General features: G+C 39.5%; 1 protein-coding gene and 1 non-coding gene across 2 annotated transcripts in view; one reads left to right on the plus strand and one right to left on the minus strand.

Annotated features, from left to right (window-relative positions):
• CHRNA7 (cholinergic receptor nicotinic alpha 7 subunit) overlaps nucleotides 1-25945 on the plus strand; it is a 121679-nt gene that overhangs the window by 81798 nt on the left and 13936 nt on the right. Inside the window, exon 5 of the mRNA XM_019951252.2 lies at nucleotides 22690-22769. Coding sequence (XP_019806811.1) covers nucleotides 22690-22769 — 80 coding nt within the window. The remainder of the gene's footprint in view (nucleotides 1-22689; nucleotides 22770-25945) is intronic.
• Nucleotides 4611-4717, minus strand: LOC117311264 (U6 spliceosomal RNA). The gene has a single exon (XR_004525489.1). It is a non-coding gene; the product is annotated as a U6 spliceosomal RNA (small nuclear RNA).

A 25945-nucleotide genomic window follows, 5' to 3' on the forward strand; every position in this document is an offset into this window, starting at 1 on the left:
TTGATTACTATAGCTTTGTAGTATAGTTTGAAATCAGGGCTCATGATATCTCCAGCTTTCTTCTTCTTTCTCAAGATTGTTTTGGTTATTCATGATCTTTTGTGGTTCCATACAAATTTTAGAATTCTTTTTTCTAGTTCTGTGAAATATATTAGAATTTTGATAAAGATTGCATTGAATCTGTACATTGCTTTAGGTAATATGGACATTTAAACAATATTAATTTCTCCAATCCATGAACATGGAATAACTTTCCATTTATTTGTGTCTTCTTCAGTTTCTTTCATCAGTGTCTTATAGTTTTCAGTGTACAGGTTTTCATCTGCTTAGTTAAATTTATTCCTAGGTATATTATTCTTTTTGATGCAGTTATAAATGGGGTTGTTCTTAATTTCTCTTTCTGGTAGTTTGTTATTAGTGTATAGAAATATCATGGATTTCTGTATATTGATTTTGTATCCTGTGACTTTACTAAATTCATTTATTAGTTCTAACAGTATTTTGGTGGGAACTTTAGAATTCTCTCTATATAGTATCATGTCATCTTCAAACAGTGACATTCTGATTTGGATGCCATCCATTCTGATTTGGATGCCTTTTATTTCTTTTTCTTGCCTAATTGCTCTAGGCTAGGACATCTGATACTATGTTGAATAAAAGTGGCAAGAGTGGGCATCCTTGTCTTATTACTGATCTTAGGGGAAAAGCTTTCAGCTTTTCACCATTGAGTATGATGTTACTTGTGGGTTTGTCATATGTGGCCTTTATTAGGTTGAGGTACACTCTCTCTATAGGCACTTTTTTGAGAATTTTTATCATAAATGGATGTTGAATTATATCAGATGCTTTTTTCTGCATCTATTGAGGTGATCATATGATTTTTATTCTTCATTTTGTTAATATGATGTATCACATTGATTGATACATGGATTTGAACCATCCTTGCATCCCTGGAATAAATCCTGCTTGATCATGATATATGATCTTTTTAATGTATTGTTGGATTAAATTTGCTAATATTTTGTTGAGGATATTTACATCTATCTTCATCAAGTATATTGACCTGTATTTTTCTTTCTTTTTCTTTTTTAAAATTTTTTTCTCTGTCATGCCCTTATCTGGTTTTGGTATCAGGGTAATGCTGACTTTGTAAAATATATTTGGAAAGTTTCCCTTCTCTTCAGTTTTTGGAAGAGTTTGAGAAAGATGGGTATTAAATTTTCTTTAAATATTATATGCAATTCACCAGTGAAGCCATCTGGTCCTGGGATTTTGTTAGATTTTTGATTACTGTTTTAGTCTCTTTACTATTGATTGGTCTATTCAGATGTTCTATTTCTTCATGATTCAGTCTTAGAAGTTTGTATGTTTCTAGGAATTTATCCATTTCTTCTAGGTTATCCAATTCATTGGTGCATAATTGTTTGTAATAATCTCTTATGATCCTTTGTATTTCTGTGGTATTAGTGTAACTTTTCCTCTTTCATTTCTGATTTTATTTATTTGAGTCCTCTCTTTTTTTTCTGGTTAGTCTAGCTAAAGGTTTGTTAATTTTGTCTTTTCAATGAGCCATCTCTTAGATTTGTTGCTCTTTTCTATAGCTTTTTGTCTCTATTTCATTTATTTCTGCCTTAAGTTTTATTATTTCCTTTCTTCTACTAATTTTGGGCTTTGTTTATTCTTCTTTTTCTAGTTCTTTTAGGTGTAAAGTTACATTTTTTGGGGGGGGAATTTTCATGTTTTATGAGGTAGGCCTGTATTGATAAGAACTTTTCTTTTAAAGCCACTTTACTGTATCCCATAGGTTTTGGTATGTCATATTTCTGTTTCATTTCTCTCTAGGTAATTTTTGATTTCTCCTTTGATTTCATTGATGACCCATTGGTTTTCAGTAGCATGTTATTTAATATCCACATGTTGTGGGGTTTTTCCCCCATTTTTTTCTTGTGATTAATTTCTAATGACCCCATTATTATATAATACCTGTCTTTGTTTTTTATTTCACTGTTAGATTTAAATTCTGTTTTGTCTCATACGAGTATGGCTACTTCAGCTTTCTTTTCATTTCCCTTTGCATGGAATATCTTTTTCCATCTCTTCACTTTTAGTCTGTGCCTGTCCTTTCTTCTGAAGTGAGTCTCTTGTAGGCAACCTACTTACGAGTCTTGGGTTTTTTGTCCATGCATCTACTCTGTGTATTCTGATTGGCAAATTTAGTCCATTTACATTTAAAGTAAGTATTGATAGGTATGTATTGCCATTTTGTTAATTGTTTTCTAGCTATTTTTGTAGTTCCTCTCTGTTTTATTCCTCTTCTCTTTTTCTCTTCCCTTGTGTTTTGTGGTTTTCTTTAGTGTTATGTTTAGGTTCCTTTCTTATTTTCTTTTGTGTATTTACTATAATTTTTTTCCTTTTGGCTACTGTGAGGTTCACATATCACATCCTGTGTAAGTAGTAGCCTGTTTTAAGTTAGTAGCAACTTAGGTTTGAACACATTCCAAAACTTTATCTTTTTAATACCACCCATGTTTTATACTTTTGATGACACATTTTATCTCTTTATTTTATGCATCCCTTAAGTAATTATTATAATTTTAGTTAATTTTATTGCTTTTATCTTTTAACCTTCATGCTTGTTTTATGTGATTAAGTTACTATATTTATTATTCACCTTTCCAGTGAGATTTTTACTTTTGTATGTTTTCTTATTATTAGTTAGTGCCATTTCTTTTCAGCTTAAAGAAGTCCCTTTAACATTTCTTATTGGGTCAGTTTAGTGGTGATGAACTCCTTTAGCTTTTACTTATCTTGGAATATCTTGATCTCTTCTTCAATTCTGAATGATAACCTTGCTGGGTAGAGAATTATTGGCTGGAAATTTTTTGGTTTTTTTTCCTTTCAGCACTTTGAATATGTCATGCCACTGCCTCTGGGCTATACAGTTTCTGCTGAGAAATCTACTGATAGCCTTAGGGGTTTACCTTGTACATAACAAGTTGTTTTTCTCTTTCTGCTTTTAGGATTCTCTCTTTATCCTTAACTTTTATTATTTTAATTATAATATGTCTTGGTGTGTGACTCTATAGGTTCCTCTTATTTGGAACTTGCTGCACTTCCTGGACCTGGAAGTCTGTTTCCTTCCCCAGACTAGGGAAGTTTTCAGCCACTGTTTCTTCAAATAATTTTTCTGACCCTTTTTCTTTCTCCTCTTCTTCTGGAACCCCTATAATGCAAATGTAATGTTGTCCCAAAGGTCCCTTTAGGTATCTTTGCTTTTTAAGTTCTTTTTCATTTTACTGCCCTGTCTGGATGAGTTCCATTTTGTCTTCCAGCTTGTTGATTTGTTCTTCTATCTCATCCAGTCTGATGTTCAGCTCTTCTAGTGTATTTTTCAGTTTAGTTGTAACTTCTGTTTGGTACTTTCTTATATTTTCTGTCTTTGTTGAAGTTCTCACTGTGTCCATCCATTCTTCTCCTGAGCTTGGTGAGCATCTATATAAACATTACTTTTAACTCTTTGTCAGGTAGATTGCTTATCTCCATTTCATTTAGTTATTTTTCTGAGGTTTTGACTTGTTCTTCCAATTGGAGCATATTCCTCTGTCTCCTCATTTTTCTTAATTCTTTGATTCTATGTATTAGGTGAATCAGCTATCCTTCCCAGTCTTGAAGGAGTGGCCTTATTTAGGAAATGTCTTGTGGGGCTCAGAGGTGCAATTCTGCCTGGACACTAGAGCCAGGCATTCAAGAGTTGTCCCCTATTGGGGCTGCATGCACCCTCCTCTATGGTGGGGCCACAGCTGCTTCTGTGGCATGCTGGTGGGCTGGGCTTCCCTCCAGGATGGCTGAGGGGCATAGCTACAGCTGCTGTGGTGTGCTGATGAGTGAGGCAGCCCCCCAGACTGGCTTGGAGGTCTACCTGTGATGGCTGCACTGACTGGTAGGTGGGGCTGATGTGGCAGGAGTGGGTGGGGCTCTCAGTGGGGCACACTGGTGCTAACAAGTTAGAGCAAGAATTTCAAAGTGGTGCCCACCAGCACCAGTATTAGCAAGGTAGTCTGAAATGGCAAAAAATGGTTCTTGGCACTGTCTTGCATTCCCCAGGAAGCATCTGAAATGGTTCTTGCCTCTCTGGTGATGCTTCAAGGTTAGTAAGTGGGTCCCCTTGACCTACAGTCTATATGCTTTTCAATCTGGTATTTTTATGCTGGCTTTTGGGTTGAGTGAGTCTGCATGTGGGCCCTTTAAGAATGAATTTTCTCTTCTCTCAGTTCTGTGGTTGCCCTGGATGTATTCCCTTTTGGTTTTTCTTATTACTGAAGTATAGTTGATTTACAATGTTGTGTTAATTTCAGGTGTATAGCAAAGTGATGCAGTTATATAAAATATATATATATTTTATTTTTCAGATTCTTTTCCATTATAGGTTATTACAAGATATTCAGTATAGTTCCCTGTGCTATACAGTAGGTTCTTGTTTATCTGTTTTATATATTATAGTGTGTATATGTTAATCCCAAACTTCTAATTTATCCCCTCCCTCCCCTTTTGGTAGCCATAAAACTGTTTTCTATGTCTGTGAGTATATTTCTGTTTTGTAAATAAGTGCAAAAACTATGGAATGCTTCACAAGTTTGTGCATCATCCTCATGCAGGGGCCCTGCTAATCTTCTCTGTATTGCTCCAATTTTAGTATATGTGCTGCCAAAGTGATCACTCTCTTTTGGCTTTTAAAATCAGGTGTTTTGGGGGCTTGTCTCTCCTGTGCAGAATCTAGGGGTCAGGGTGCCCGGTGTGGAGCTTGAATCCCTCACTCCTCAGAGAAGAGGTCTGGGCCTTTGTGATCCCTCCCGATTGTGGATCACCGCAGCCAGGTGTGGTTTCCTCCTTGGTGACACATCTCTCTGCCTCTCCTCACCGTCTCAGTGTTGTCCTTTTACTCTTTGTTGTAGAGATTCTGTTCCTCCAGCTTTCGAGTCCTTTATGAGGGGATTATCCCATATGTAGTTGTGGATCTGCTGTGTCTGTGGAAGGAGGTGAGTTCAGGATCATCCTATGCCACCATCTTGAACCCTCCTTCACAATTTTTTTTAAATGTTAACCTTGTATCCTCTAACCTTGCTCCACTCATGTATTAGTTTTAGGAGTTGTTGTGGGGTTTTGTTGTTGTTGTTGTTAGAGATTTCTTGGGGTTTTCTACATAGTCATGCAAATGATTTCTATCATCACGTCAACTGCAAATAAGACAGTTTTTTTTCCTTCTGATCTCTATGCCTTTATTTCTTCTGCTTTCCTGGTGAGGACTCCAGTATTATGTTGAATAAGGGTGTTGAAAGATCAGGGATAAGATCTGCCTTGTTCCTGATCTTAGAGGGAAGGCATTCAGTCTTTTTACCATTATGTATGATACTAGCTGTGGTTTCTTTGGTAGATGTTCTTTATCAGGCTGAGGAAGTTCCCCTCTATTCCAGTGTTCTGAAAGTTTTTATTCTGCATGAGTGTTGAATATTATCAGTGTCTTTTTCTGCACCAATTGGTATAAGCATCTGCTTTTTATTCTTCAGCCTCTTAATATGGTTGATTCATTGATCAGTTTTGAAATACTCCAACCAATGTTGTACTCATGGAATAAACCCCACTTGGTTATGTGTATAATTCTTTATATATGCTGCCAAATTGTATTTGCTAATTTTTTATTAAGGATTTTTGTGTCTATGAGGGAATGTATACGTTTCTATTTTTTTTCTTATTCTGTTTTTTTCAGTACTATCCTTGTGGTTTTGGTTTCAGAATAATATTAGCTTCTTAAAATGAGTTGATAGATATTCTCTCATCCTCTATTTTCTGGGAGAGAGTTATAGAATTGGTATTAATTCTTCTTAATTGTTGGTAGAATTTTATAGTGAAACCATCAGGACCTAGAGGGTTCTTTTCAGGAATTTTAAAATTAGTAATTCAATTTGTTTAATAATTCTGTGACTATTCAGCTTATTTATATCCTCTTGTTTAAGTTTTAGTAGGTTGTGCTTTCCAAGGAACCAAGGAATTGGTGTATTTCATCTAAACTGTCAAATTTATATGTGAAGAGTTGTTTGTGACATCCTTTTGTCATTCTTTTGATGTGTGCAGGGCTTGTAGTGATATATTCAAATTCATTCCTGATATTGGCTTGTCAATTTTTTTTTCCCCTCTTTTTTTTGTGGTATGTGGGCCTCTCACTGTTGTGGCCTCTCTCGTTGCGGAGCACAGGCTCTGGACGCACAGGCTCAGCAGCCATGGCTCACGGACCCAGCCGCTCCGCGGCATGTGGGATTTTCCCGGACCGGGGCACGAACCCATGTCCCCTGCATTGGCAGGCGGACTCTCAACCACTGTGCCACCAGGTAAGCCCCGGCTTGTCAATTTAATTGATCTTTTCAAAGAAGTAGATTTTTGTTTCATTGATTTTCCCTATTGTTTTTCTTTTCTCACTTTCATTGATTTTTCTTCCTATATTTATTATTTCCCTCTCTCTACCTGTTATGAGTTTATTTTTCTCTTCATTTTTTTTTGTTACATGAGGAGTCAGCATAGAGTTACAGACTTGAGACTTTTTTCTAATGTAAGCATTTACTACTATACATCTCTTTCTCAGCACTCTACCTGTACCTCACAAATTTTGATAAGCTGTATTTTTAGTTTTTTCAGTTCACTTTATCTTTTGAGTTTCCAACCATAGACTTTCTCTTTGACTCATAGATTATTTAGAAATTTAGTGTTTAGATTCCAAGTGTTTGGAAATTCTCATGTTGTCTCCTTTTTACTTGTTTTTAATTTGATTCCATTGTGGAAAATCACACTCCACATGGTTTAAATTCTTTTAATATTGTTGAGGTTTTTATGGCACAGTTTGTGGTCTGTCTTAGTATATGCTCCATGGGGACTTGAAAAAAATGTGTTTTTGCTGTGTTGGGGAAAGGGTTTTATGTCAGTTAGGCCATATTGGTTGATGGTGTGTGAAGTTCTGTGACTTTCCTGATTTTCCGTCTAGTTGTCCTCTCATCAAGTGTTGAGAGAGGAGTGTTGAAGAATGTAGATTTGTATATTACTTTCTTTCTTTTTCTTTTTTTTTTTACTTCCTTCTGATTTTATTCACATACTTTTCAGCTTTTCAGCTCGTTTGGGAAAGAATGTATGATTGTTGTGTCTTCTTGGTATGTGGAGTCTTTATCAGTATGTAAATTTATATCTGCCCTTTGTAATTTTCTTTCCTCTAAAGTCTAGTTTATCTGGTAATAATATAGTTGATCTTGCTTGTTTTGATAATATTTTCTTGGAATATGTAATTTGGTTGGTAGCCTACTAGGCCTCACCTCTCTGCTGATGGTTCCTTTGATGTTTAGCTGAGGTAGGACTATTACTTAAAAGTTTTCTGTCTCCCTGGCTGCCCTTTCCTGGTCATTTTGCTTTTCTCAGGACATTTTTGTTGTTGTTGTTTTTCTCTGCACCTGTTGATGCTTCTCCAGTACTCAGTTTGGAATATAAGAGACAAATGGAAAACCCAGGGACTGCGTCAGTCCTTCTGCCTTCTCTTCATTTTCACAGTGGTCCTATGTTTATTTATATTTTATGTTAAGAGTTTTAGGCATAGTTAATGGAAGTAATAGTGCTGTAAAACACTAATAACAAAATACCATACTCTGGGCATTTTTTTCCACTAAAGTAAATATTTATTTGGGGAAGAATCCCCAGGCCATTACATTTTATTTCTTATTTATTTATATACTGTGTTATTCCCAAGAAACTCTTAAAGTGACTGTAATGGATACATAAAAATGGAGACGTTTATTTCTGCCAGCCAATTCGGTTCCTGGTGAACGATCCCATCCTGGCCCATAGATGCCTGCCTTCACACTGTGTCCTCTATGGAAAAGAGAGAGAGAGAATATGAATATTAATTTCTTCCTATTCTTATAAGGCTACCAGTCCTATTGGATTACGGCCCCATCCTTAGGGTTGCATGTAACCTTAATTACCTCCTTAAAGGTTCTGTTTCCAAATATATTCACATTGGGGGTTAGGACTTCAACATATGAATTGGGGGAGGTGCAGTTCAGTCCATGCAAATAGGTAAACGTGTCTATTCTCTCCCTAACTGAAAGTCTGAGCTCTAATTTTTGTTTTATTGAAATTGGTAATAAACATATTTGTGACTATAATTATTTTAATCTTATTTTCCAAGAATTTCTTAATTCCAAGAAACATGGAATTTTTAAGCTTCTTAAATCCTCTAATTACATTTTGTGAAATTTCTTTCCAAACACGTTATACCAGCTTGGTTCACTTGAAGCACTTCTTGCTTCAGTGTTTTGGTGGAAATACTTAATATAATTTTAGGCAGGAAATATTTAGATTAACTTCTTGAAGATAAAAACAATATTTCTGTTTTGTCATTTTTAGATTTTATTTATACTGTCATAGCAAGTGTATATGCTTAGTTTACTTAGATTTCATATTTATTCAGATGAATGTTGATCAATTTCTTTACTATCTTCAATGTAAAGGGAAAAGCTCCCCTTCAGAAGATTAGTCTGGTCACTTTTCAGCCAGTTACTGGGGAACTTCAGGCATGGATTTGGTGGCCCCACTTATGTGGGAAGTTCCCATGGTGGCATACATGCCAGGTCAGAGGTCACTGAAACACAGGGGGGCAGAGTGCAAAGTCAGCACCTTTCCCTCTGTGTTTTCTACTCACCTTCTCTCACGTTTGAATTTCCACACCTGATTCACAGTCCTTGTGTGAAAAGTAACCAAGGGCACCAGTGGCAGAAATTCTCCCCTCCCCAGCAGGGGTGGCTAGCTTTCTTTTGTCCTCTTTGTTTCATGGCTCTGGAGAGAAAGGGCATCACAGGTTACACAGCTCAGAAATGGAAAACTCACTTTTACTTCATGGACTCATTCACATCCATGAAGTAGGCTGCCTGACCTCTGTGTTGGAGGGACTGCAGGGGCTCTGAGCAGCCCGGGAGGATGGAGGCCAGTGCTTTCCCCACATGGAGCCCTGGGAGCTCAGGCAGTTATCCTGGGTCCTGGGTCACCAAACAACTCGCCTAGGGAGGCAAGGGTGACACCTGGGCCCTACCCTCTTGCCCAGACCAGGTGGGCTGGAACCGACTGCTGTGGAAACACTGCCCTATCTGAGAAGGGGGCTGGAGGAGTATCTCCTTCTCAGTGCAGGAAGATGAAGCTTGCCTGTTTCTGGCTGTGTGGGGGAAGCTCCATGTCACAATCAGGGGGCTCGGAGGCTGAAGATTCATTCCATTTTTGGTGTCTGGAAGCTGAGGTGTGCCCTGTCCAAGCTCCATGGTGGTGCATCAGTGTTTGAACCCTGAGTTTTCTGCCACCTGACAAACAGCACAAACTACAGTGGTTGGTGTCCAGGAGTGGGGGCTGGAAAGCTGTGAGGCGACAGCCATAGGGCTCTGCTCTTCTACCCCCCTCCCCCTTGTCATTTCGCTTCCACCAACACCGTGGCTGCATCTGTGTCCCCTGAGCTCTTGCTCTATATCACCCTTCATTAGATTTTATAGCAAACATTACAAAGACTGTTTGTTAAAGGCAAACAAACATATGCAAATAGATGAGTTGAAAATTAAACTTACAAAAGATACATAAATAAATAGCACCTCCCTTGGAGCAAATATTATCAGACATAACAAACTGCAGATCTCGATCTAAACTTTAGATAATAGGAACTAATAAATAATGTTTAAATAATTAAACACAATTAAGAATTGAAAATGCAAGAAAAACGCAAAGCACTCTTTAAAAAACAGCTTTGAAAAAAAGACATAAAATTAATAGAGATGAGAAATATAGGCATCAAAATTAAAAACTCACCTTATCTACAAAACAGAAATAAATCCACAGACATAAAAAACAAACTTATGGTTACCAAAGGGGAAGGGTGAGGGAGGGATAAATTAGGAGTTTGGGATTAACATATACACACTACAGTAGATAAAATAGATAAACAAGGACCCACTGTATAGCACAGGGAACTATACTCAATATTTTGTGATAACCTAAAAGGGAAAAGAATCTGAAAAAGAATATATATATATATATATATATATATATATATATATGTATAACTGAATCAGTGTGCTGTACACCTGAAGCTAACACAACATTGTAAATCTAACAACATTGTAAAACTAACACAACATTGTAAAACTAACACAGCATTTCAATGAAATAAAAAATTAAAAACTCAGTAGAAGCATTGGGTGTCAGGTGAGACACGGTCAAAGGAGTAGAGGTAATTTCCTAGATGAACCATAGCCAGCTAAATAGGTGGAAAATATGAAAGAATGGTGAATGGATGCATTGGTGAATGGTGCTTCGATGTACCAGGTCCTGGTCCAAATGTTTTACATATATTTACAACCTTTTTGAGAAGGGTACTGTTATTATTTTGCAAATAAGTCAAAAATAGGAAGAGTCATCAAAATAATAGCACAGTGTGTCTGAGGTCATGCAGAAAACAGATGTGGATGCATGAACCCCATCCTGGATTGACCCCACATGTAACCTTGTGAGACAGGGCATATGAATTCCTCTCTTGCGTAGGTGCTCCCACACGTGGTGGTTGGTATTGTAGAAGGAAATAATAGAAAGAACGTGGGAGAAGTGTTAGGAGATGATTTTTCAGAGGAAAGGTAAAATTGTGACCCATATACAGATATAAAAAACGAACACATGCTAAAGAATTTATTCTACTCACAAGACATGAGGGAACAAGGCAGATGTTAGATCCAATTAAAGGAAAAGTCAAACCAGGACAAATGTATATGAAGTAAAGGAATGTTGAGATGAATTGTAAGTGGACATAAAATGTGTTTATTTACAGGGCGCAGGAAGTCAAATCACCACCAGTGAAATCACTCCCAGACAACACATAATTTATGCATCTATCCTCTGCTTGCAGCTTCCAAAGAGCTTCCAAAGAGCTCAGACGTAGTCCCATGCCTTGCTCAGAGCTGTATGCTTTTAGAGGATGCAGTTTTCCGGTGAAATACGACTTTTTCCTCCAGAAGCCATGTTCCAAAAGAATGGCTGAGAATTTAATAATATTGATGAAAAACATAAATCCTCAGTTTCAGGAGATACAAGAAGTCTGAGAAAAGATAGATAATAAGAAACGGGCACCTAGACAACTTTGCTAAAAGCGGCAGAACGCCCAAAGCTAAGAAGATACTGGAAAAAATGAAAGAAAAAAAGATAGTTTGCTACAAAGGGATGATGATTAGACTGACTGCAGCCCTTTTAGAGGCAACAGTAGAAGACAGAAAAAAATAAGAGTAACTTTAAATTTTGAGAGAAAATAATCATCAATGTAGAATTCTGTCCTGGCTAAACCCTTCTTTACATGAGGGGCAAAATCAGGACATTTTCAGGAAAACAAAGACTAAAGAAGTTACCATGAAGAGGTAAACTGCCATGATGAAATACCAGAAATACACGTATTAAAGAAACTACCAGAATATACATTTAGGAACAGGGTATGAGAAGGAACGCAATTGTTAAAAATTCAGGTAAATATAAATAGTTTTGAACATATATAATAATAATGATGAACTTGAGGGTGAAAAACAAAGATTAAAATGATGGAAAATAGTAACATGAAAGGCAGTATTTGGATGGTACTTGTAAGTAAAGCACTTAGTTGGACTTAAGTTGCTCTGGCAGAACATAGAGCTGTCAACTCTGAGTAAAGTATACACGTTAAAAATGTAAAAATTGAAACTGTCTATGATGCATTGCTAAAGTGGGGAAAAAAAGCAAATTCTAAAGAGTATTGTATGTAAGATCTAAAATTTTGTTTAAAATATCTGTATGTATGCATGTGCATTATATACAACCGATGTATCCACATGCATAGAAAAAGGTCAGAAAAAAATGTTGAAGAGGTTACCTCTGAGTTACAGAATTGTGGGTAGTTTTAATTTTTGTTCCTTCAGTCACCTCATAATTATTGCGTCCCTACCAAGTGTTTTCTGTATTTCCCTTTTTGTGAATATGTTTTATTTCTGTAATTAGAAAAGAACAATAAATGTTTGTTTTAAAGGGATTAAAAAAATGTAAGAATAACCATCAGAAGCATAAGAATAATTTTTTCGACTTCCAGACAGGTAAGAAGTGAGTAGGGAAAGAATAAAGAAAATGTGAGAAGCCTATAGAAATGAGGGAAATGCAATCAAAGGACGGTGAAATAAAAAGCACAAAATTAAATAGTAGGAATAAAACCAAACATTGTAACAGACAAGATAAAGGATTAGGCAGCTAGTTAAAAAGACAGAGATCCCCCAACTATATATTTTTAAAAAATCCAACTGTACACCATTTGTGTGTGTATATATATATACACACACACACATATATATGTGTGTGTGTGTATATATACACACACACACACACCATTTGGATATATATTTGAACTAAAGCATAAGTACACAAGAGACAAAAAAAAAAAAGGAAAAAGATATACTGGGCCAACAAGAATAAGATAAAATTAGAATGGCTATGTTTATAACAGGAAAATGTACACACACACGCACTCTCATGTGCACGCACACACGCTATAAGAAAAAAGGTGCAATTAAGGTTAAAGATCAAGTCATAATGATAAAAAAGAAACAATTTCTGAGAATATTTAACAAATTTCACATGTGTGCACCTAATAAAATAGCTTTGAAACAAATGAAGAAAAATTGGCAGGTAAATCCATAATTGTGGTAGAAGATTTTAATGTACTGTTTTTTTTAGTAATTGATAGTTCAAGAAGGAAAAAATGTGTCAGGATATAGAACTTCATAATTAACAAGTCTCATCTAATGTAGAGAAATAGATACAGATAGACACATATAGAAAAACAGATGTGTCCATGTTCTACTAAGAATACATATCTGGAGAACTAAGTACCCAAATGTGAATTAAAAAAAAAAAACTTTAGTGTGTGTGAATGTGTGTGTGCATGTGTGTATATATGTAGGGAGAAATCCATAGCCTTAAATGCTTACATTAGGCAAGATTTTAAAACTAAAATTTGTGAATTAATTACCAATCCCAAGAAGTTAGGAAAAAAATAATATTAAGTAAAGAGAAGGAAGAATAAAGAAAAGAGTAGAAATTTATTAAATGAGAAAAATAAGATAGAAATCAAGAAAGAATAAGTTGCTTTTAAAAAGAACTAATAAAATGAACACAACTTAGGGAATAATTATCAAGAAAGTAAAGAAGAGAGAATGTTATGGACAACTTTATGCCACTGAATATGGAAACTTAGCCAGAAATTATTTTTTCTAGAAAAATATAAGCTGGTTCTAGACAAAATAGAAAAATAGACAAGATAATTGGATCTCTCTACCTATCTACCTATCATCTATCTATCTTTAAAATATGCTTTATTTTTTAGAGCAGTTTTAGATCCCCAGCATAGTTGAGAAGGTTCAGAGATTTCCCACATAGCCCTGCCCCCACAATGCACTGCCTCCCAGATTATGAACACCCTCACCAGAGTGGTATGTTTGTTACAATCGATGAGCCAACATTGATAAATAACGATCACCCAAAGTCCATAGTTTACACTAAGGGTTTGCTTTTTATGTTGTACATTCTATGGATGTGGACAAATGTATAATGACATGTATCCACCATTATAGTACATACTAGCTTCACTGCCCTAAAAATCCTCTGTGCTCCTCCCATTTATCCCTCTCTCCCCCTAACTCCTGGAAACCACTGAGCTTTACTGTCTCCATAGTTTTGCCTGGTCCAGAATGTCATATAGTTGGAATCATACAGTATGTAGCCCTCGGACTGGCTTCTTTCACTTAGTAGTATGCATTTAAGCTTCCTCCAGGTCTTTCATGGCTTAATAGCTCATTTCATTTTAAGACTAAATAACATTTCATTGTCTGGATATACCACAGTTTATTTATTTATTCATTCACCTACTCAAGAACATCTTGATTGCTTCAAAGTTTTGGCAATTATGAATAAAGCTGCTTTAAGCATCCATGTGCAGATTTCTGTCTGGACATAAGTTTTCAACTCCTTTTAGTAAACACCAAGGAGTGTGATTGGTGGATTGTATGGTAAGAGGATGTTTAGTTTTGTAAGAAGCTGCCAAAGTGTCTTTCAAGGTGGCTGTTCCATTTTGCATGCCCATCAGTAATGAATGAAAGCTCCTGTTGCCCTACATCCTTGCCAGATGTGGTGTTCTCATTGTTCTGCATTTTGACCATTTACTAGGTGTGTGGTGGTATCTGGTTGTTTAAATTTGCAATTCCGTGATAACTTCTTTGTTGAGGTGTCTGTTCAAGGTTTTTTTGATTGGGTTGTTTTCTTACTGTTAAGTGTCATTTGTATATTTTGGATAGCAGTCTTTATCATGTATATCTTTTTTCAAATATTTTCTACCAGTCTGAAGCTTGCCTTTTCATTCTCTTGATTGATATGTTTTTAAAAAGAAATTCGAAAAAGTGGGTTTTGCAGGCAAGTTCCATCTAGCATACAGTATCACTTATGAGCATGTATGTATGCATCTTAACTAGAGTATTAACTCACTAAATCTAGCAATAATTTTTAAAAAATCATAACAAATTTAGTTTTCTAATGAAAAATAAGTTTTGTTTAACTTTAGAAAAATTCATTTATATAATTCATTCTATCAATATTAACAGAATGAAGGAGAAAAATCACACGATCATCTTGGTAGCTGGGGAAAAATCAGTTGATGGTATTTAATACCTATTTGTGATATAGAAGAAAACTTGTGTAACCTGATGTAAGGTGTTTACCAAAAGTTCATTTAATGCTGAAACATTACAAGTTTCTGTATGTGGAACAAAATAAAGATACCTATTGTCATCACTTAAAAAATATCTTAAGAATGATAAGAATCTTAAATAACAAGAAAAGTAAAAGAATGAAATATTAAAGATTAGAAAGGAATAAACTAAATTACCATCATTCATCAACTATATCACTTTTTTCCAGTATTTGCAGGTGTTAAAAAGTATCAATAAATAAATCTAAGACCAAAATAAATGGTGAGTTATATATTTATTTCTGGGAAAACTCAGTATCATAAAGATGTCAGAATTTCCCAAACTAGTCTGTAAATTTAATGTGATTCCAACTAAAGTCTCAGCTGGGTCTTCATGGGACTGGACAAGTAGATCCTAGAACTTAATGATGAGTAAAGGGCCAGGGGTAGGTAAGATAATTTTTAAACAAAAGAACAAAGTTGTCGGAGACTTGCCCTGCCAAATACCAACATTTCCACTAAGTTGTAGTGATTAAGATGATGTTGTACTGGATCAGGAACAGTCCTATTGATCAAGGAACAATATTGGGAGCCCAGAAACTTGACACAGGCTTTGATAACATTATCCCATATTATTTATAACATTGTTATAATTCATCCAATGTTACATCCAATTGTTATAATCCATGTTATATGCCATTTAACATATAAATTGGTGGGTAAAGAAAGGATCTTGAATAGATTCTTCTGGAAGCCTCCTGCTGATACCTGGATGTCTGCCTCCTGGGATCTCTGAAAGGTAGAAACGACCATGAAATTTCAGTTCTGCTCAAGACTTTTTGGTCATGGTCTGTGACAAGCCACCTTGCTATCATTTTAACATGTCCTTAACACTTTAGAATAAAATACATAACAAAATCAAAATATCCAGAGAAAGGACTTACTACTCTCTTTTGAAATAAAATTAATCTATCCTCTACAGACTTTTTTCCTCTGAAATCTGGGCATCAGCGGTATCTTAACATGTAATTGGCAGCTTTTTTTTTTTTTTTTGCTGTTACCAATGTATTGTTTTTATTTTTATTTTTTTAACACCTTTATTGGAGTATAATTGCTTTACAATGGCGTGTTAGTTTCTGCTTTATAACAAAGTGAACCAACTATACATATACATATATCCCCATATCCCCTCCCTCTTGCGTCTCCCTCCCACACTCCCTATCCCACCCCTCTAGGTGGTCACAAAGCACCGAGCTGATCTCCCTGTGCTATGCGGCTGCTTCCCACTAACTATCTATTTTACATGTGGTAGTATATATAAGTCCATGCTTTTGTCTCCTTAGGTAGGTTTATTCCTAGGTATTTTATTCTTTTTGTTGCAATGGTAAATTTTTGTCTGGTTTTGGTATCGGGGTGATGGTGGCCTTGTAGAATGAGTTTGGGAGTGTTCTTCCCTCTGCTATATTTTGGAAGAGTTTGAGAAGGATAGGTGTTAGCCCTTCTGTAAATGTTTGATAGAATTCGCCTATGAAGCCATCTGGTCCTGGGCTTTTGTTTGTTGGAAGATTTTTTTTTTTTTTTTTTTTCTGTACTCGGGCCTCTCACCGATGCGGCCTCTCCCGTTGCAGAGCACAGGCTCCGGACGTGCAGGCCCAGCGGCCATGGCTCACGGGTCCAGCCGCCCCGTGACATGTGGGATCCTCCCCGACCGGGGCACGAACCCACGTCCCCTGCATTGGCAGGCGGACTCTCAACCACTGCGCTACCGGGGAAGCCCTGTTGGAAGATTTTTAATCACAGTCTCAACTTCAGTGCTTTTGATTAGTCTGTTTACATTTTCTATTTCTTCCTGGTTCAGTCTTGGAAGGTTGTGCTTTTCTAAGAATTTGTCCATTTCTTCCAGGTTGTCCATTTTATTGGCATATAGTTGCTTGTAGTAATCTCTCGTGGTCCTATTTATCTCTGCAGTGTCAGTTGTTACTTCTCCTTTTTCATTTCTAATTCTATTGATATGAGTCTTCTCCCTTTTCTTCTTGATGAGTCTGGCTAATGGTTTATCAATTTTGTTTATCTTCACCAAGAACCAGCTTTTAGTTTTATTGATCTTATCTTTGATCCATGGCAGCTTTTATTCCTTAAAAGATTTAAGATAAATGGCACCTTAGATTGACAGTCTTTTGAGATAGATGGGTTTCCTCTTTCTTATTCATTTACTTTTTTTCTTACAATATTTTAAATTTTATTTTATTATTTTTATTGAGATACAATTGAGATATATATATACAACATTTTATGTTTACCGTGTACATTGTGTTGATTTGAAATACATATATATTGCAATATGATTACCATTGTAGCATTAGCTGACACCCCTATCCTCATCACATAATCATTATTTCTTTTTTGTGGTAGAGCAGTTAAGATCATTTTCGCCTTTTCTGCTCTTCCCTCTCTCTCTTTTGAGGACCATGTGAGCTCAGAGGGAATGGGTCTGATGGCGCCTGAGACCCTATTCATTACAGTCCTCACCTCATGAGCCCACAGTGTGCTCTCGACAGCAGTGCAGTGTACCTGGGGTTTTTTGCTCAGAGATGGGGGTCAGTGTTGCGGGGCAAGATGAGCAGGGGCTGCACCAAGCTGGGATCAGAGGGCTCTGCTTCCAGGGCCAGGAGCCCTTTGCAGGGCTGGGATCAGGCACTGTGTCAGACCCTGTGGATGGGGAGCAGGAAATAGTCTTAACCCAGACCACCAGGGTTCACCTGTGTCCCTTGGGCTCTGCCTGCCTGTGCTGCCATTGACGTCTGGAAGCACAGTTTGTAATCCTCCCCTAAGGATGGGCCCTTGGGTCCTGTAGGCATAGCCACCAGTGGTTAGCCCTCAAGCCCCTGTATTAGCCTTGCTGCTTGGGACATCTCATTCACCCCTGCTCCAGGCAAACCTCACCTTCATGAAGCTTCCCTCAGTCCAGCCTACCTCCAGGTGTGTGATCAGACTACGCTGTCTTCTGGGGACACGCCCACCTTTCCTGGTAGGCTCACAGAACCTGTGAGCCTTCTGCCCATCCTTAGAGCCTGTCCAGATGTCCTCTGCTCCTGACTACTTGACAGATGACGTAGGACCTGCACCTTCAATATTGGGGTTAAATATCCCTCCTCTCCATGGGCACTTCTCAGTGGGAGTGCCCAGAGCTCCCCTCACACCAAGTGCAGGCTCATCTGTCCATTACTACCTGGACGAGGACCAAGGCTGCTGGAGGGAAGAGGTTTTGAGGGGAGTGAAGGGCCACGTGCCAGGGTCATCAAAAGTTCTGAGGGTGTATCCTGTCCTCTAGTAGTCAAGAAAAAATATGTATGTTTGACTGTTTTCTAACAGTTTAATACAGAAAGTTTCAGGTGCACACCAGCACAGAGGGAAGAGTGAGCTGAGTTCTGTGAACCCACCCAGCCTCCAGGGTGACCAGAATCTGCTGGCTGCAAGGCTGTGATACCATGTGGCCTCAAGGTCACTGTCAGCTGGCACCCAATGGACATCACTGATATTGTCGCCTGGCAGGTCCTTGCAGTGGTTTTGGTCACTCATGTTTCACAGGGACTTCATCCCCTCCGTGTTTTCAGACTCAGATTTTAGCAACAGAACCCTTTTTCAAACAAACCTTATCTCCAGCCCTAATGGTCAAAACAGATGAAGTGGTATTAGCACATAATTATGACCAGAGTTTACTTTTATATCATTTACGTATAAAATCAATTTGCCCCTGGGGAAGAACCCTAAAACTTCCACAGTGAGTATTAAGATTTTGATAATGATGACAGTGGTACATTTATCTCAATATTCTATTTTGGTTGAACGGTATTCAGAAATCACTGAGTCACACAGCCATTAGCAACAGATTTTTATCTTGTTTTTACCCATTTGCCTTGTGATCTCAAGAGTCTTTTCAATTAAACTGCTCCAAATCCATGGAGAAAGAGCTGTATGAATTTTATTTTCTTTCGGAATTGAATCATTAACAGATGCCCACAGCCTTTATTATAAATATAAAAATCAGCCAGGATGACACCCAAGCTTAAAATAAGCAAAGCTATGGAAGCATCACACAGTGCTTTCTGCTGTTGCTGCTGCGGGGTCGGGGGTGGGGGAAGGGGTGCCAAGGCAGATGCAGGTTCTGTGCTGGAATTGTAGATTCAAATGTGAATTTTTTTTTAAAGAGCAATCATGCAAAACTGAAATCTTACTGGGTGACTCATTTTCAAGAGTTTCAAATACATGCAGTATTCATGGCAAGAGGAGTTTTAGTTTCACGTCCACCAGAAAAGAAGTTAAACGGGCCACATGAATTAATACATTGGTAGTGTCTGAAGAGTTAAAATTTTGCAAACAATTATTTGAGTGTTTTTGGACTTTTATTAGCAGTTTTTTACATCTTTATTGGAGTATAATTGCTTTACAATGGTGTGTTAGTTTCTGCTTTATAACAAAGTGAATCAGTTATACATATACATATGTCGCCATATCTCTTCCCTCTTGCGTCTTCCTTCCTCCCACCCTCCCTATCCCACCACTCCAGGTGGTCACAAAGCACCAAGCTGATCTCCCTGTGCTATGCAGCTGCTTCCCACTAGCTATCTACCTTACGTTTGGTAGTGTATACATGTCCATGCCTCTCTCTCGCTTTGTCACAGCTTACCCTTCCCCCTCCCCATATCCTCAAGTTCATTCTCTAGTAGGTCTGTGTCTTTATTCCTGTCTTACCCCTAGGTTCTTCATGATATTTTTTTTCTTAAATTCCATATATATGTGTTAGCCTATGGTATTTGTCTTTCTCTTTCTGACTTACTTCACTCTGTATGACAGACTCTAGGTCTATCCACCTCACTACAAATAGTTCAATTTTGTTTCTTTTTATGGCTGAGTAATATTCCATTGTATATATGTGCCACATCTTCTTTATCCATTCATCTGATGATGCATTTTGAAACACAAGGAAAAGAAAATACTGGAATCAAACATTTGCAGAAATCTGAAGCACCTCCACAGAATCTTGGGGTTCCAGAGAACCTAATTTAAAAAGCAGGGTAAAATCCAGGGTGAGTTTGTGAAGGTCCACATCCTCAGATATTTGGTTCCCAGTCACTGTTTGTGTGTCATTAAGACAGTCAGGTACAGACTACAGTGAAGCAAAGAATATTTACATCTTGAGCCTTCCTCCTCCTCTCTCTCCCTGAGTGTGTTTGGAAGTCAGGGGGTGGATGTGTCCTTTTTCATCTCAGAGGATTATCTTTTTATTGTAGCTTAGTCTTCCTCCCTTCCTTCTTTCTTTAAGCTTCATCACATTTTTGTTTCATATTCAAACCTTGGCTTTCTTGTACAGTTTTTTCCTGAAGTTTCTGGTGGCTTTTTTTAATTAAAGATTTTTGAAAACAATGTGCCCTTAGTCAAATCCACGGTGTTTTCCACCTTGTTGTTTCTTCTCTTCATTACTCTGAATCCACTTTAGTCTCTTCAGAGACCCCTTATATCTTGCTGTAATTTGGACCCCGCCCCTTTTTCTAGACCCACTACACAGCTCATCATGAAAATTCCTTTTCCAGATCTTTAGGTTTGGTCTGAAAGTTTATTTCTTCTTCCTTAGTATTCACCCTCATTCTTCTGGAGCTGATGCTCAAGTCCATGACCAAGAAAATATACATAAGAAACAAGCTCTCTGGCACCTTAATGTTCTTAAAAACACCTTTCTTTGCCTTCACGTTGGAGGGGTTTCTTTCAGCTCTATAATTTCTCTGTGTGATTTCTCTCCCTCCCACTACCCACCCCCCCGCCCCCCATGTCTCTTCCGCTTCCTTGGCCTTTACTCTGAGGCCCTCATCCTTTCGGTCTTACATTTCATCTCAGTGATTCTTATCAGCCAAACCTCCCACCTATTTATAAAGGTGTATTTCATAGATCATGTTTTAACTTCCATATTGCCATTTGTTTTTCTAAATGCAATATCCTCTTGAATTTTTGTGAGGATATTACTTTTATAAGAGGTAATTTTTCATTCCTTTCATTGACTGTTTCTTCTTGGATCTTTCTTGTTTCTGTCCTTGTCTCTCACAGTGAAGGCTGTTCTCAGATATCTCATGACGGTGAGTTTCCCCTTTAGAGGATTTTGGGAACAGAAAAGGCTGCAGAGGCTCTGTAGACGTGGGCAGCCCTTAGCAGAGGTTCTCCAGTTGCTAAAATGAGGGAAACTTAACTCGAGGTGCTGGCATCTTGACTGGCTGCCTACGTTTTCTTGAGGCTGTTTACTTTTTTATTCACCTGTAGGGCGACTTTTTTTTTTTTTAACATCTTTATTGGAGTATAATTGCTTTAAAATAGTGTGTTAGTTTCTGCTTTATAACAAAGTGAATCAGTTATACATATACATATGTTCCCATATCTCTTCCCTCTTGCATCTCCCTCCCTCCCACCCTCCCTATCCCAGCCCTCTAGGTGGTCACAAAGCACCGAGCTGATCTCCCTGTGCTATGTGGCCGCTTCCCACTAGCTAGCTATTTTACATTTGGTAGAGTATATATGTCCATGCCACCTTCTCATGTCATCCCAGCTTATCCTTCCCACTCCCCGTGTCCTCAAGTCCATTCACCACATCTGACATTTTAAGGATATGTTTTAATCAGGCATGGTAAAATGCAGACACAGAAATGACTGTCAGGAAGGAAGGAAGTTTATCTTACAGTTCCCTGGAAACAGGAGGCATGCTCGCCATACAGGGCCACACAGGGAAGCACTAGGGACAGTCAGGAGGCAGAGGGCGTGAGGGGAAAATGTGGTCAAAAGCCTTTATTGTGGTTTCCATGGAATGGAACTGGTGAGGCAGGGTAAGCAGGGCTAGGACCCGGAATGCCTTCAGCAGGCTTGGGTACATATGGCCTGTCCCTGTTTGTCTGGTACCTGGTCCTGGGGTGATTAGGGCAGGTGGATGGTGGCCAGGAGGGTGAGATCTCCATAAAAGAGATGGTGGGGGTGTGGGCTCTGGATTGGTTCCTTTCCATTTGAGCGAGTTGTTTGCTATCTCTAGGAATTGGCTGACCTGGGACGGGGGTGGGGGTGGAGTAGTCCCTCCAGGATCAGCAAGGCCCCAGATGTCAAAATGTCAGAACACAGAAAATGAAAGACCTGGATAATAAGGGCTGTTGGTCTTAATTGTTTTTCCTTTCCGTTTTGTGTGCCCCCTTTAACCAGGTTGGTAACTCCTGGCTGTAGGAGGTTCTGACCATGGGCAGGGGGTGGGGCTGGAGTGCATTCTTCTACACTTGAACCTAATTCTTCTGTCTCCACCTGTGCTCCTTCCTGTCATCACTAAGCCTGGAGCCCCGTACTCCTTGGGGCTGCCCAGCTCCCCCATGCACCTGCAGCCTCAGTCACTCAAACTGGATTTCTCAAGCACCAACCGAGCTTTGGACCCATTCAAGGGGCTGGAACTAGGGCCTTGAACACAGTGGGTCCAAATCCCACCCTTAAGGGCTGATAGAGGGGCGCTGTGCTTCCCCCCACTCTTTATCTCCTGCAGATGGATTGAAATGTCTCATCTGCCAATGTCCTCCTAAGTTGTCTTCAGGTTTCATTTTTGCTAAGAGCTTTGTTTTATATACATATGGAAAAAATAGGCATCCCTATGAAATGGAGGTGGGCACTGGTCTCTTCCCCCTGTGCTCTGGGAAGACCTTCCAGGTCAGCCACAGGTGGGGCTCTCAGACCGCTGCTGGCTGTCCCAACTGCAAGCAGCAGCCCCTCTCAGAGCTGCTCGGACTGCAGGAACAACTGCCCTAAGGGCATGGGGAACCCATTGCCCAGCTGGGCAGGCTCACGGATCCTTCTCCTGTTTCCAGTGCTGATGAGCGGTTTGACGCCACGTTCCACACCAACGTGTTAGTGAATTCTTCTGGGCACTGCCAGTACCTCCCTCCAGGTAAGTGCCGCTCCCTTTGTCCCCTGCAGTTAGACAGCGTGAAGGAGGTTGGGGTGCCCGACGGTGCCCGCAGGGGCAGCGGCTGGCTCTGAGCTCTGAGCATCCTTAGCCTCCACGCACGCCCAGCCCTCCTGACTTCTTCTCCTCTGTGCTTGCATGTATTCCCTGAGCGTGGCAATGCTGTCTTCCTCTTGGGATCATGGCTTAAGCTGTCTTTGCCAACACATGTCCTCTGTCCTTATTGTCTGTCCTGTGTTCTTTAAAGTTCATCCACAACTAAAACAAGTCTCCGTTGTCAGGTCATTTCTGTTCTCCTTATAGCCTGCAACCAACCTCCAGGTCATTTCCTCCTCACAGCCTGCGTTTTCCTTCCCACTGCACTGGGTACCTGGGTATGTGCTGCCCTCCAGTGTCGGGGTGAGATGGTGACCTTGCTGGGCTGGCTTCTTGAGTGCGTGCATTAAAGCCCACCTGCTTGTTAGAGGTGAGAACAGGTGGTTTCCAAGGGACTCATCAGTGATTTCTTCCTGAAAGAGCGTCTGTCCTTCTCAGGCAGCTGATGGGTAACTGCTGGGGTTGAATCTCCTCTCATCATTCCTGTCAGTTCACAGGGCCTTGGGCTGCTTGTGAGTGATCCATGCCATGGGAAACCCAGGCTTCGTGCCCTCAAGATATTAACAGATTTCTTTAAATCTTCTAGATGATTTTTCACATGTTATTTTCCAGGGTTATTTCCCCCACTGCAACTGTTTGTTTAACTTTCTGTTCCCAGGCAGCCTGCAGCCACCTCCCTCCTCACCACCAACACCTACACCACACACACACACACACACACACACACACGTGCACACACACACACGTGCACACGTCACCCACTAACGCCATACATACACACCACACATATAGACACATCACACAAAAAACATACCACACACTATGCTCACACACACCACACACCCTCACAGGCACACACACACACACACCCTCCAGCAGTCAGCCCCATCTTGTGCCCTTGGATCCATCTCACAGCTCACAGCAAAGCTGGCTTTGCCTCCTGGGTGGTGGTTTACATTCTCTTTCTCATTAGCAGAGGATAAGAGTCCCAAGGGCAGGATCTGTGTTTATTCCCGTTAGAACCACCCTCATCAACCAGCGGCCTGGCCCACATGTAGGTAAACGAACGCGCCAGGGATTGAACCTGTCACAGGCAGATACCATCCATTATTGTCTGAGGAGATGGAAGGACTCCACACTTTCAGGTTTTCTGTCTTAAACCTTGTGCTTCCTTGCTTCTTCCTCAGCCCCTCCTCTCCTCCCCCAGGCCATGCAAGCCTTCCTCCTAACAAAGACCTCGGGGATGGGTCTTCTATCACTGGTACACTCTTTTACACCAGGCCTAGAAGTTGCAGCTTCTAGCATGAGAACTATTTTGGAAAATGACCTCCAGCAGTCATCAGCGTAGAAGAATACTGGGCTGCGGGTTGTTCTGAAGGCTGAGGCTATTTTCAGCCACGGGAGCAGTCCTCCTGACCCCCAAGCCCTCTGTGCAGCAGCCCCTTTGGGGCCAGTTCCTACATCCCAGCCTGCGTGGCCCCCGGAGTCTGTCAGGAGGGCACATGGAGCTTTGATTGTGGGAGTCTCCCCTACTCTGGACTAGAGAGTGTGGGGTTGTCTGGTTCAGGGCAGCAAGACTGTGCCTGGGGTCGTGTAGACCTGAACTGGGAAGCTGCTCTGCTCCAGCAACTAAACAGGCAAAAAGTGCTTCAGATGCAAGCTTTGAAATAGACGGTTATTAGGAAATGACTTCTTTCCCATGTCATATTTTTATTTTTTAACAGCATTATTGAAGTGTAAGTTACGTATTATACAATTGGCCCATCTTAAGTGCACAATTCAATGATTTTTAGTAAATTCACAGAGTTGTACGACCACGACTGCAATCTAGTTCTAGAACATTTTCCATCACCCCCCAAAGATCCCTTTTGCCTGTTTGCAGTTAGTCCCCACCCTCACTGCCGGCCCGCGGCAACAACCACTGACCTCCTTTCTGCCTCTAGAGAGTCTCTTTTTCTGGTCATTTGATAGAAATGGAATAATACAGTTACAGTTTCATTTTCTACCAGCAGTGAGAGTTTTGGGGGATTCAGCCCATTAATGGGAGGGTAGTGTCTGTAATGACTTCCAGATTCCTGTGGACATTGGATGTAATGCTGCAAATCCTGTTTAAAGGGACTTGAGGAGACAGGAAGTTTATTATCCTTTCCCAGTTTGACTGTGGGTGGGTGGGGGGGGTCCCTGTTAGCAAGTTGAGTCCCTCCATTCATTTTTTTTAAATTTGGAAGCAGAAATTTACAGAGCGTCTGCCTTGTCCCTGTGAGCACTGGGACCCTTAGCTATTTGTACCATCACTGCCTTCTGGTCTTTCTCTGGGCAGCAAGGAGCACATGGGCATAAATGGCCGGTGTGGAATTATCTCAGTGACCTGTTGGTAAATTTACTCCCAACTTGTCCTGTCCCTCTTTTCAGTGGAAACTCTAGCTTTTGTCCAAACACTACCTCTTCAACTAAAACCTATTAGGTTTTGTTCTGTTTATAATCTAGAATTCAGGCTAGTTAAAATTATCTTCCATATATATTTCTAGATAACCAAGTATGTTCTCAATTTTTAACCTAAAGAAAATGTTTTTCCTGCTCCTCACCAAACACAGTCACACAGACGCATACAGACCTTTCAGATTCTGTTTCTAAGCTCTTCATCATTTTTATCAGCTTCTATAGGATTTTTTTTTACATTCTTTACATCTCTCTTACTGTTTAGAATTTGGAGATGCACATGCATGGCAAGAGCAAGTTTACAGAATGTTGAATTCTTTGCTCAGAACAGAAAATGTCGGTGTAGCCTTTGAAATGTAAAAGACAGTAAAGCTTCAACTGAACTCTTTTCTAGAAATTTTTCCAGAAAGACTCAGCTTGTCCTGGACAGGTCTAGTTTGGACGGGCAGGATGGGCTGAAGCCTCTCTGGTCACACCCAGGTGAGAGGTCCCGGTACTCACACTGCCTCCTCCTGAAGGGATCTCAAATGGTCCAGGGGATGTGTGCACAGCATTGATCATGAGACATGCAGAGCATCAGAAATGATGCATCGTTTAACCGGCCGATGCTTGATCAGGATAGC

This window comes from Tursiops truncatus, chromosome 2 (assembly GCF_011762595.2).
Source record: "Tursiops truncatus isolate mTurTru1 chromosome 2, mTurTru1.mat.Y, whole genome shotgun sequence".
Taxonomy (NCBI): Eukaryota; Metazoa; Chordata; class Mammalia; order Artiodactyla; family Delphinidae; genus Tursiops; species Tursiops truncatus.